The sequence below is a fragment of the Mustela erminea genome, chromosome 16 (assembly GCF_009829155.1).
Source record: "Mustela erminea isolate mMusErm1 chromosome 16, mMusErm1.Pri, whole genome shotgun sequence".
Classification (NCBI taxonomy): Eukaryota; Metazoa; Chordata; class Mammalia; order Carnivora; family Mustelidae; genus Mustela; species Mustela erminea.
In genome coordinates this window covers 14,112,878-14,126,822 of record NC_045629.1, presented here as the reverse complement: position 1 = coordinate 14,126,822, position 13,945 = coordinate 14,112,878, and the positions used below count along the sequence as shown (strand labels likewise).

At 40.1% G+C, this 13,945-nt stretch overlaps 1 protein-coding gene and 1 pseudogene across 1 annotated transcript in view; both read left to right on the top strand.

Moving 5' to 3' along the window:
• The window catches only part of ASPH (aspartate beta-hydroxylase), a 215,430-nt gene that overhangs the window by 168,780 nt on the left and 32,705 nt on the right, over window positions 1–13,945 (top strand). The window contains exon 20 of the mRNA XM_032316775.1: window positions 3,485–3,622. Within this exon, the coding sequence (XP_032172666.1) occupies window positions 3,485–3,622 (138 nt within the window). The remainder of the gene's footprint in view (window positions 1–3,484; window positions 3,623–13,945) is intronic.
• On the top strand, window positions 11,413–12,629 carry LOC116575417 (annotated as a pseudogene).

Sequence of the window (13,945 nt, the reverse complement as noted above, 5' to 3'; positions counted from 1 at the left end):
CAGCCGCAGCTGTGCTTAGGATTTCTAGAACTTGCAAACCCACAGCTCGTCTCCTACTCCAAGTCCAGATTCCCGTGTCTGCTGCCAGCTTAGTGTCCCCATGAGAGAGGACAGCTCACTTGTCTTCCCCTAAACTGTGGTTCTTCCTGGGTTCCGTCTCTCCTTCGATGATACTGTCACCTTCTCTCCAGTGAGGTCAGGGAAGTCGGTTTCTTCAGTCTCTGGCTCCCAGCCCACCTGCCTGCCTGCTCACACAGTGTTGCCCTTTGTCACCGTCCACCCTCAGGCATGGCTGGATGAGCCTGGCTGTTGTTTCTTGCTTTAGCCTTACTTTCTTCCAGACTACTGTGTGTTCAAAATCCCTGCTCTGCCAAATACATGTTATTTGTACACAAATACACATGAAGTTGTATTCCAGGGGAAGGCATTCGCAGTCCTCCACGGTCTGGCGGCAGCTGTAGTCACCACAAGTGTGTCTCATGTGCCCCACCATGCCCTGCACTCCAGGCAGGACAGGGTCCAGCTGGGGCCACACCTGACACATGGGTTTTTCTGAGCAGGGATCGTTCTTTGGACATATTATTTCTGTGGAGTGAGTGTGTGTGTGTGTGTGTGTGTGTGTGTGTGTGTGTAAACCATACCTAGCAGTAATTTGAAGCATAAAAGACAGTAATATTAAACACGTGTAAGAAGAAATCCCCAGGTGATCTTTCTGTTTATTTCATATCCTTTATTAGAGGTCTAAAGGGGAATAGTAAAGAAAGAATTTTTAGAGGATTCTAACTTGATCATTGATGTTGTAGCAATTTGTATTGTAAGAAAGCGGTCTGACTAAATTTATTGGGTCCTCTATATGATTGAAGATAATTTCTTAGAATTCCTGATGTATCATTGTCATGGTTTTGTTTCTTTAAAAGTTACATAGCAGGGCCACCTGGGTGGCTCAGTGGGTTAAAGCCTCTGCCTTCGGCTCAGGTCATGATCCCGGGGTCCTGGGATCGAGCCCTGCATCGGGCTCTCTGCTCAGCAGGGAGTCTGCTTCCCCCTCTCTCTCTGCCTGCCTGTCTGTCTACTTGTGATCTCTCTCTCTGTGTTAAATAAATGAATAAAATCTTAAAAAAAAAAAGTTATATAGCAGAGGGCTACAAAATGAAGGGTCCAGGAGGACTGACTGAGTGCGAGGAAAGACCTTGTAGATAGTTTAAACACGCCGCCGTAGGCTAAGTCACTTGCCCAGGCATCAAGCATGGTGAATATCAGGTCCAGGTCTACATTCTGACTTCTAACTCCTGAACTAGTGCTAGGAACCTTGCTGGTTTGGTTTCCTATAATATTTTTTTTCCCCCTCACTTCTAACAATGTGCCTGGTCCATGAAGTGAATTGCTGCTGACTCAAACATAAGCATTTCAAAAAATCATCTGTGGGAATTATTATTGTTCTTCACTTTAACCTGGAAAGGTATAAGAAATACAATCCTAAATTTGAATTGGATAGAAATAACTTAAAAAGTCAAATAAATTTCAAAAGTAAAATGTATTTTTTTTTTTTTTTAATTCAGACAGTGATTAGCCACGTTGTTTCTGGCTTGTAAAGATACAACTTTGGCTACAACCAACATGTATTTCAAGGAAAACATATAAGAATGATTAATAGATATGATCTTGATTTGAGATACTATTGAGAAAGATAAGAATATCACTTTTGATAGTTTTTTTCTTTTTTAATGATACAAAGATAGGAGGAGAGTGGAGTAAGTTGCCAAAGCCCTGGGTTGTAGTTCAAGATATTTAGCCTTTTTAAGCCTCAGTTTCAACATTTGTAAAAATGGAATATTTGAGGTTATTAGAGAGAGCAAATGTGATTGCACATGGAAAAGTGAGTAATAAACTAAAAAGTGTTCCTGGAAATAAGAAGTGGTATTGTTACCACACTTGACTTTCTAGTGAAGGAAATACTGACCTAAGAATTTTAAGACTTTTAAAAGGTAATATTTTTTACATTTATTTATTTTGTTTAAAAATAGTATTTATTTATTTGAGGGATAGCGATCATAAATAGGCAGAGAGGCAGGCAGAGAAAGAGGGGGAAGCAGGCTCCCTGCCAAACAGAGAGCCCGATGCGGGGCTGGATCTCAGGATGCTGGGATCATGACCCGCGCCATAGGCAGAGGCTTTAACCCACTGAGCCACCCGGGCGCCCCTATTTTTTATATTTAAAGTACATCTGGGGGTCATTTGGATGTCCAACTCTTCGTTTTAGCTGAGGTCATGATCTCTGGGTTGTGAGATACAGTCCTATGCCAGGCTCCATGCTCAGTGGGGAGTCTGCTTTGAGATTGTCTCCCTCTCCCTCTGCTCCTCCCGTCAATGTGCGCACACACACGCTCACGCATGCTCGCCCTCACTCTCTCTCTCTGGAATAAATGGATCTTTAACAAAAACAATAATAAAATATATCCAGAGTTTTATGAAGATGTTCTTTTGAATATCTTCTTGATCCACCTGGTATTAAATGCCTGTATTTAATTGATCCAAGTGTGTATTTGTAATCACTCTTCAGAAAGCCCTCATTAGCTCAGACTTAGAGTCAGGAAGGGATACTGTTCAGCATAGCCCTGCAGCGTCTTCCAACTTGAAGACAATGGAGTGAGCATGCGCGGCGCAGGAACCTTGCGGGAGAGCCCCTGGGGAGCATATGGTGAGGGTGTCACTGGAAGGAGACATATGGAGCGGCATACTCTTCAGCCAGCTGTCCCTGAAAAGGCTAGTCTTCTTGGAGGCAAGTTGTATCGTGTTCCAATTAGCCTAAAGCCACAAATGTTATCCCTCATGGCAGGAAATAAACCTGAAAAGGAACAAAAATTCCCCTTTAAAAAGCCTAGTATGGGCTATTGCTATATTTATTGCCAGCTCAGAATGAGATTTCCTTTCTGTCTATTTAATTTAACGGAGGATTCATAATCTCTTACCTTGGGGTCGGCTTCTGAAATGCAGATGTGGGAAGAAGGTACATGTGAAAAGAAGTCACTTTTCCTTTTCACAATCTGATTCGGTAATCACAAATATTTTGGAAGAATTTATTAAAATCATAATCCTTTCCTTTTAAAGGAAACACAAAAGTAGAACTGGAGAAATGAAGGTGAAAAGATAAAACCCATTATGGTTTCTTAGATTATTTATTCACTTAACACATGAGTCCTAGACTCTGTGCTGGACACTTGGAGGAAGACCGAAATGAGTCCAGCCTGAGGCCGCATCACGGGAGCATAAACCCTCAGAAGGAAAATAAAAGGCAGACGTGCATTTATAAGGAAAATACGTCATGATCAGAAACCTAATCGAGTAATGGTATTTTCACCAGTATAACCAATTTGGGCATCTGACTAGCAAACTCTTTATTTAAAAGTTACCAAAGTGATTCTCAATTTTTTTAATTAATAGAACTGCTTCCTGTGTCCATGGTTCAATCCTTCTGTTCTTTCAGGCATATAAGTGGTACGAGCTTGGGCACAAGAGGGGCCATTTTGCATCTGTATGGCAGCGCTCTCTCTACAACGTGCATGGACTGAAAGCCCAGCCCTGGTGGACCCCGAAAGAAACCGGCTACACAGAATTAGTGAAGGTGAGTGCTGACTTAGACTTGATTCTCACAAATCGTGTGTTTCCTACTCAAAGTCAGAGAATGCCTACCACAAAGAGGAATGTCAGGGAGGAGATAGGTTTTACATCCAGTGACATTTGCAAAAAGATTGCAGAAAGAATCTTTTCATCCCATTAGCCAAAAGCTCAGTTTAGATGGTGAAGAAAGGAATTTTTCTTGAAGAGCTGGCTGTTCTCATACATTTTGACTTTAGGACCCCTTTACACTTTAAAAATTATTATGGAGTGCCCCAAGGAGTCTATGTGTTGGGGAGGGGGCTACGTCTATCAATATAATTATCAGAAATTGAAACTAAGAGTAATATTTATGAATTCTTTAAAAATAACAAAAACATCATTGCATGTTAATATAAATAACTTAAAAAATAACTTTAAGGGTGCCTGGGTGGCTCAGTCTGTTAGGCATCCAGCTCTTGGTTTCACCTTGGGCCGTAATCTTGGAGGTCGTGAGATTGAGCCCCACGTTGGTTTTGGTGCTCAGCAGGGAGTCTGCTGGAGATTCTCTCTCTCCCTCTGCCCCTCCCCCTGCTTGTCCTCTCTCTGAAATAAATAAATAAATCTTACAAGTTAAAAAATAACTTGATTTTCAAAACAAAAAAATGTAGTAAGAAGAGTAGAATCGTTTTATATTTTTACAAATCTCTTTGATGCCTGGCATAATACAGGATAAGAGGATTCTCCTATCTACGTATACATCCATTAGAGTGGTGATTATGTCATATGTCAGGTAGCATCTGGAAAATTCCATTGTACACCATGAAATATTGAGTACGAAAATGGCAAATAACATCTTTATATTATTGAGGAAATAGTTTTGATCTTGCAGAACCCCTAAAAGGGTCTAGGAATCCACTAGGTATCCCTGGACCACATTTTGAAAACCACTACTTCTGACTGGATAGGGAAAAAAAAAGAAAAAAAAAAAAAAAGAACCGGCAAATACTTTTAGAATATGTTGTAGCAGATTTGTAGGATAGAGAAACTGAGTGATTCTGACAACTTAATGGAAAAACAAACAAACAAAAATGCAAGAGAAAAATTGGAAGATTTATTTTGGTAAATTAAATCCAAATGGTAAGAACATCTGCTTGGTAATTTTGGTAGTGGCTGGTCAGAAGTTTATGATTGCTTTGGTAAGCTCTTTCTTCTTGTTAGATGTATTAATAAAATGGGAGGTAAATTAACTCATAGGGGGGTTTTTTGTGGTTTTTTAAAATCATTTTAATTAACATATAATGTACTATTTGCCCCGGGCTACAGGTCTGTGAGTCGTCAGGCTTACACACTTCATTGCATTCACCATAGCACATACCCTCCCCAATGTCCATAACCCCAGCCACCCTATCTCTCCCACCCCCGCCTCTCCAGCAACCCTCAGTTTGTTTTGTGAGATTAAGAGTTTCATGGGACACCTGCATTGAGCTCCTTGCTAGGCAGGGAGCCTGTTTCTGTCTTTGCCTCTGCCCGCCACTCTACCTGCTTGTGCCCATGCGCTCACGCGCTCTCTCTCTCTGACAAATAAATAAATAAATAAATAATATCTTAAAAAAAAAAAAAGAGTCTCTTACGGTTTGACTCCCTCTCAATCCCACCTTGTTGCATTTTTTTCCTTCTCAACCCCCTGCAACCCCCCACCCCGATTCTCAAATTCCTCATATTAGAGAGTTCATAGGATACTTGTCTTTTTCTGATTGACTTATTTCACTAAGCATGATGCCCTCTAGTTCCATCTACATCATTGAAAATGGCAAGATTTCATTTCTTTTGATGGCTGCATAGTATTCCAGTGTGTGTGTGTGTGTGTGTGTGTGTGTGTGTGTGTGTGTGTGTGTGTATCACATCTTCTTTATCCATTTGTCTATTGATGGGCATCTATGTTCTTTCCATAGTTCAGCTGTTGTGGACATTGCTGCTCTAAACATCCAGGTGCATGTTCCCCTTCGGATCACTACATTTGTATCTGTAGGGTAAACACCCAGTTTAACTCATAGTTTTAATAAAAATGTAGAAGATGTCATCCACCCTATAGGTTAGATGGGCCTCAGTGATCCAGCTTGAGGTTCTAACTGCCATATAGATGTTGTTCGTATATAAGAAAACACATTCTCATGTTCAGACTGCTGGCTTTACATCTCCAGGATGTGTTTTCCAACACCACCAAGTGGTTCTCCAATTCTCAAGGGACACTGGCTGAGTGCCCTACAAATTTAACTCAATTCTGAACACTATCTGAATTCTAGAATACTATTCTGAACACTATCTGAAGGTGGCATCAGGTTGCACAGGTTAAGGGCTCAGTCTCACAAGACTGCCCCCATTGCAGACACCCACTGCAGGTTCAGGTTGTCCCCTGTGCTTCTGATTGGCTGTGCATTGGGAGGTTCCCACAGCCCCCTCCTTGGGTTTGATTACTTTGCCAGAGTGGCTCACAGAACTCAGAAACGTTTACTTTGTGAGTTTTTGTGTTTCTGAGTTATTGTGATGGATACTATAAAGGGTACAGATGAACAGCCAGATAAAGAAGTACACAGGAGGGGTGCCCGGGTGGCTCAATGGGTTGGGCCTCTGCCTTCTGCTCAGGTCATGATCTCAGAGTCCTGGGATTGAGCCCCGTATCAGGTTCTCTGCTCAGTGGGGAGCCTGCATACCCCTCTGTCTCTCCCTGCCTCTCTGCCTACTTGTGATCTCTGTTATCAAATAAATAAATAAAATATTTAAAAAAAAAAAAAAAAAGAGGTACACAGGATAAGACCCAGAAGGGTCTGAATGCAGGAACTTCTGTCCCTATGAAATGGAATATTATCTTCTCTTGGTGTGTGTATACTTTTATCAACACAGAAGCTCATCAGATCTTGTTCAAGTTTTTGGAGAGTTTAATAAGCAGTGCCTGTTTCCCCTTTCCAGTGCCTGGTGGGTGGAGCTGAAAGGTCTAACCTTCCAATCATTTGGTCTTTCTGGTGACCAGCCCCATCCTGAGGCTATCTAGGGGCCCCTGTTCTAAGTCACCTCATTAACACAAACTCAGTTGAGCTCAAAAAGGGTGCCTTTAAATGACAAAGACACTCCCGTTATTCAGGAAATTCCAAGATTTTTAGGAGCTCTGTGCCAGGAATCTGGGACAAAGATCAAATATATGTCCTATTATACCTCAGGTCACCCTCTAGTTTTTGTTTTCATTTTTGTTTTTGTCATGCATGCCTTATAATAAGATCATAACAGTTAATAGATATCGGCATGTTACTAGCCTTCCATTCAGTTACTAATAATTAGCCCAGTCCATCATCTTACCATTTGAAAGTAGCTCCCAGGGCAAGGCCACTCAAACTGGCAGCCCTCCGCTAGATCTCCTCCAGTTCCAAAACTACAAGTGGACCTAGAAATATATTGCTTCACCTTTTCATGCATCTGGTATAATCAAGCTAAGGGACAGTATCATCTCTTGCCCTGAGCCTCTTTTGAGGTGTTGAGATAATATTGGATTTCCTACTATTACAAAATCCATTCATTCCCTTACTCCCAGCTCCTGTTCCTCCTTCTCTCCATTTATGCTCAATATATTTCCACTTTCGGAAAGGACATAACGTTTGACCACTGTGCTGGTCTCGTCTGTGGGCAGCAGTCCTAGGATAGCCAACACCTACCCTGCCCATGCAAGTAGGGTAAAGTACAGTATGTAGGGTCAGAGCTAAGAGGCCTATTCTTACCACTGTCAGTGTAGCTACTACATTCACTTATCCCAGAGAGATGAAAAAGGAAGAACAAGAGTAACAAAATATTGACAATTTTGGAATCTGGGGGATAGATACATGGAAGTTAATACTGTTCCCTCTACTTTTAAGTGTTTTACATTTTTCAGTTATTTTATTTATTTATTTATTTTGCTAAAGAACATCTTGAATAAAATATATCTGTAAGAAGACTTCACTGAAGAATTTTTTTCTACTTGAGGAAAGAACGTTTCAAAGTAGTGTCGATTTACCTACTTTAAATAGGTCTTACTTGACCATACTTACTCGGTTTCATTGTAAAAGCACACTATAATCATCATAATCCAATTGTAAAGTAGGCTGCTGTCAGTTAGACTTTGAATATTTTATAAGTCAGAAAACCATCGTGTGGTGACCATGAATGCAGATCGATTTAAAGAGGTTCTTTGTCCCAAGCAGACTTAGTACAAGGAAAACATTTTCCTGGATAAATGTCCGATAGTTAGCACTGTCAGAAGTGCTTTCCATTGTAAAATTTCATCCCTTCTCAGATTATATCACACTGAGCTCTTCTGATTTTCTTTCTAATATCTCATCTTCTCCTGGTCTCTCTGTGAGTTTATTTTCCTACTGTGGCTTTTTGGATGCTTTCAATTTCAAGTGACAGAAATGCAACTGGAATGTGGCTTAAGCAACAAGGAATTTGGTTGACATTTGTGAAGGAAGCCTAGCCTAGCAGTAGGGCAAATTTCAGGGGTTGTGCACCCAGGTGGAAGGTTTTCTTGCCTCTGTACTTCCTCCCTGGTCAGCTCTGTCCTTGCACTTGCTTAAGTCAAGATGGCTGCCAGCAGCCCCTGGAATGGAGGGTTAGAAAGTGTTTGAGAGCTCCATACATTGTTGAGCCACCACACTAGACCTGAATGGTCTACTTGAAACCTCCTAGGAGACCTTGTCCTAGTGATCATAACCATGTCACATGGGCACTAACAATTACAAAAGAGTTGTAATACTGTAATACTGAGAAATTAAGTAGCTAGCCACAGGCTGGAGCAGCAGGCTTCCAGCAGGAGAATGTTACCTCTCCATCAACCAGGGAATAAAAATCTTTTTTCCTTCAGTCTGATTGAGCCAATTAAGTTACATTTCCATTCTGGATGGGCTGTGAGATTATCTTTAAGTCAATAGATCAATTCCTGGAGCCAGGGAAAGGTCAGATTTCTCCAAGTCCAGTGGATAACCTGAGGGGAAGTATACACCTGAACTAAATCAGGGTTCTTTAGGAAGGAGGAAGAGGCACAATGGATTTTTGGAGAGTGGCCTCCAGTGTTCAATGTCCTTGCTAACTGGGGACACACACTCAGATTCAAACACTGTTCCCTACTCTCTGTTTTCCCTTACTTGTCATTTTCTAAAAAACACCTGTCCACTCTGGTTCAACTGCTATTAAAGTTTCTTGTTAAAGTCTTCTCGCTAAAACCAAAGCTGTGCTCCCCAAATGGATTTTTTTACTCATTCTATTCTATCTCCAGCAGACATTAACACTCAATGTGAAAGTTAATTCACCATGTAATCCCATGGCTAATACTCCGTTCCAACTTCATGGCTTTGGTCAGGGATTCAGCTTTACCCAAAATTCCAGGTTTATTACTGCATCCATATTTCTTGCCACTGCCCTTTACTGTTTTTAATTCAGGCAAAATTCCATATTTCTTGCCACTGCCCTTTACTGTGTTTAATTCAGGCAAAGTTCCTCCTCCTACCAGACCATCCATGTGATAGTCTCGCCTCTCTTTACTCTTTCCTTTTCTCCTTTCCTCCTATCCTTTCCACAGCCAATTCCTGTTTATCTTTCAGATGTTAGAGAAGTGGTCATTTCTTTTAAGAGAGTAAGTTAGGAGTCCTTCCTTGCATGTATCCAAAAACACCTTATACTTTCTTTTTAAGCATTTATATTGTATTCTAATCACCTCTTTAGTTCTGTGTAGCCCCCTGAGATCATGTGCTCTAAGATAGTGGGCCATGTTTGTCATATTCACAACTAGTACAGTATCTGATACATGGTAGGTGCTCATAAATGAGGTTTGTTGTAGAAGTTTCTATAAAGTTTCTTTTCTCTAGTTGTTTCATAGATGTGTCAGAAGTCCCAGGGATATAAAAATCATACCACTTACTTTTCTTACATGTAAGCAGTTGGTACAACATCCTTGTTAGCCCTCCCTGAATGTGGGGGAAATTCTCTTGTATCGTTACTGCACTGGGAAGGGATGCCTAGAGAAGAAAAAGGTCCACTCTTTTTCTTCTTTGTCAGGGGGATTCTTCTTCCTGAAGGGAATTCTTTTTTCCTCAAGGGCATTTCTTCTTCTTCAGTGATATCCTTTTCTAGAAATTTTTGCTATATAATAGGGAAGGATATTTAGAGTATGCAGAGTTCCTGTTGAAATTTCAAGTATTTAATTATGGTTATAAAATATTGGGGGATGGGGCAGGATTTGGGGATGGAACAGGGAACATCTTTGTAACTCTACCCCTGCGTAAAAGGAAGGAAAGCACTGAGAAAAATTGTCAAAATCAACATTTGCAGAGCTCTGTACATTAACCAAAGAGTTGCCGCAATTTGAGGAACATTTATTCAAGAAAATCTGCTAAGCCTCAGTAAGAATAGAAGGATTTGTGGGATAGTAACTTGACTTGCTCTCATCCTTTCCTCCCTAGCTCTTAATAGACTTGAAAATTAATAGTCTCACAACACTAACTGTGAAGACCTTGAAGACCACAGCCTTGTGGCCATAAGTGTAAGCAGATTAGGTCTGGGGCTTTTACAAAGTTTCATATCCAGAACACTGTCATTATTTGACCCATCTTGTGCTGTTGAGAAACCCCCATTCTTAGGAAAACGTTGTTATTTGACCTCACTCATTAGTATGGCTTTGTCCCAGCATGTTAGTCAAAAGAATCAGTGGCAGTTTTTAAAATATGGGGGCAAATGAGAACCTGCCCCCTGCAAGAAAAGTACTTAATAAAGAAAATCTGATGAGCAGGTTGCCCATGAGAGGCTTTGAAAAGCTTTTACGTATTCCTGGGGTTGTATATTCCAATACATGTACGCTCTGGGGTGCATGCCCAGGAAATACCCAAGGGACCGCCAGTCATTTCGTTTGGCTGACTCTGAGGCCCCGCACAGTCAAGAAATGAAGGCTAGAGCAGAGCTGTAAACTGCCTGAGCATTACTGGCATGCTTCAAAACTCACGCAGAGCCTCTCAACAGAAGGAGGGAAGAGTTACTAGTTCAAGCAAGTAGTAAGCAAGTAATGACCATGCATTAGCTGACTATTAAGCTAATCAAGAAGAGGCTTTAGTGGCCATGCATGACAATAGAGTAAGAGATTTCACAGACTAACCAAGGAAATCACTCAACAAACAAGTAGTGGCAACAACAAATGCTGGGGGAGAGCAGATCTGTTTTTTAGAGTTGCCGCATTATCTAAAATGTCTAGTCTTAGCGAAAATTACTTATCCCACAAAGAAACAGAAGAGTGTGTGTGTATATATACATATATATGTTTGTATATATACTCATATATATACATATATACAAAAAATAGGAAAATACAGTCAGTAGATACTGTCATGAGGGGCCTAGATGCTGAACTTACTAGATGAAGACTTTAAATCAGCATTATGAATATACCCAGATAACTGAAGGAAACCATATCTAAAGAATTAAAGATAATGACAATGATAGCTCACTTAGTAGACAATAATAATAAAGAAATAGAACTATAGAGCCGAACCAAATGGAAAATTTAGAGCGTGTAACACCTTCAGTATAAAATAACCAGAAAGGCTCCACAGCTGATTTGAGCTGATAGAGGAAATCATCGGCAAGCTTGAAGATAGGTTGATTGAAGTTATTTATACTAAGGAATGGAAAGAAAATAGATTGAAGAAAACAATGTGTGGGGGGCACTGAAAAACGTAACAATATACATGTAATAGAGTCCTCAGAAAGAGGGAAGAAAGGGCGGGGCCAGAAAGGGTATTGAAGAGATAAAGGCCAAAAACCTAGCAAATTAGATGAAAAGCATTACTCTGCACATCCAAGAAATTCAGTAAGCTTTGAGTAAGATAAACTGGAAAAACATACCTACATGTTTCTTAGTCGAACTGTCAAAAGCCAAAAACAAAGTGAATCTCTTGAAAACACAGAGGACTTATTGTGGAAAAGGGATCCTCAATATGATTAATAGCTAACTTTTCATCAGAAACCATGGAGTCCAGAAGACAATGGGATAACGCTTAAATGCAAAAAGAAAAAGGCTGTCAACCAAGAATTCTGCATCTAGCAGAATGATCTCAAAAATAAAGGAGAAATTAAGACTTTGCTAGAGAAATAAAAACTGAATTTCCAACTAACAGACCTGCTCTATAATAAAGACTAAACACAGTTGTTCAGACTGAAATGAAAACACTAGATGGTAACATAAATCTACAGGAAGGAAAATAGAGCCAGAGAGAGTACATTTTTTCCCTTGTCAGTCTTTTCTTCTTATACTGATTTCTAAAACTGCCAGAGGGTAGACATGTGAAATAGAACAGAGAGTCCAGAAATGAACTCTTACATTTGTGATCAGTTGCTTTTTGACAAAGGTGCCAAGACAGTGCAATAAGGAGAGAATTGTCTTTTCACAATGAGCTAGGACAACTGGATATCCATATGCGAAAAAGTGAAGTTAGCTCATACTGTACACTGAAACGAACTCAAAATGGAAGTAGACCTAAATGTCAGAAATAAAATGGTAACACTTACAGAAGAAAGCACAGAAGTGAGTCTTCAGGTTCACGTGGTCCGTGGTTCAACTGTGGGTCTCCTTGCAGTGGTGGCAGCTACTGAGCACAGTATGAACTGCCATGGTCAGAGTTGTGGCAGGGCAGACGTTTAGCTTTCTTCCGTTCTTTGACTGAGTTTTAGTTGAAAGGAGTGCAGCTGAAACTGTAACCAAAGGAGGCATTATGCTTCCAGAAAAATCTCAAGAAAAGGTGTTGCAAACAACAGTAGTAGCTGTTGTATCAAGTGCTAAAGGAAAGGGTGGAGAGATTCAATCAGTTAGTGTGAAAGTTGGAGATGAAGTTCCCTCCCAGAATATGTAGGCACCAAAGTAGTTCTAGAGGACAAGGATTCTTTCTTATTTAGAGACAGTGACATTCTCAGAATGTATGTGGACTGAAATCATTATAAAAATGGCATGAAGTAAAGCTGCCCGTTCCAGTGAAGTTGTAAAATCTTTCATCGTATAAATAATTTTCATGTCTCTCTTTTATAATAAACTAATGGTACCCAAACTACTGACTTAAAAAAAAAAAAAAAAGTGAGTCTTCATAATATTGAGTTTAGGTACTTTTTTTTTTTTTTTTTTTTTTTTTTTTTAAGATTTGACACCAAAAGCACAGTGACAAAGGCAAAGTAGATAAATTAGATTTCATCAGTCTTAAACTTTTGTGTTTCAAAGAACACCGTCTGGCCTGGGTGGCTCAGTCATTAAGCATCTGCCTTCAGCTCAGATCATGATCCCAGGTTCCTGGCACTGAGCCCCACATCAGGCTCCCTGCTCAGTGGAAAGCCTGCTTCTCCCTCTCCCACTTTCCCTGCTTATGTTCCCTCTCTCGCTGTGTCTCTCTCTGTTAAATAGATAAATAAAACCTTAAAAAAAATAAAGAACCCAATCAATAAAAAAAAAAAATTAAAATCCACAGAATGAGAGGTAATATTTGCAAATCATTATCTGACAAAGGACTTAATCCAGACTATATTAAGAACTCTGATAACTCAATATAGAGACAACCCAGTTTCAAAATGGATGAAGATTTGAATAGACATATTCAAAGAAGATCCGTGAATGGCCGAGAAGCTCATGATAAGATGCTGAACATTATTCATCATTAGGAAAATACAAATCAAAACCCCAGGATGCCCCTTAACACCCACTAGGATGGCTACAACAAAAAAGATGAACATTAACAAATGTTAGCAAGTATATAGAGAAATCGGAGCCATCGAACATTGCTGGTGGAAATGTCAAGGGATACAGCCATTTTGGAAAATGATTTGGCAGTTCCTCAAAAAGCTAACTAAAGTTATGGCCCAGCAATTCCACTCCTAGGTATATACCCAAGAAAAATAAAAGCATCACGTTCATCCAAAAATATGTGCATGAATGTTGATATTATTAATAGCACCAAAAAAGTGGAAGCAACCGAAATGTCCATCTAAATGGTGAATGAATGAGTAAACAAAATGTGATATATCGTCACAATGGCAATAAAAAGCAGTGAAGTACAACATGAATGAACCTTAAAAACATTACACTAAGTGAAAGAAATGAGGCACAAAAGACCACCTATTAGATGATTCTATTTATATGAAGTGCCCAGGGCAGCTGGGTGGCTCATTCAGTTAAGTGTCTGAGTCCTGGTTTTGGCTCAAGTCAGATCTTGTGGTTTGTGAGATTGAGTCCTATGTCGGCCTCTGTGCTTAGTGGGGAGTCTGCTTGAAGATTCTCTCCCTGTGTTCCTTCTCCCAC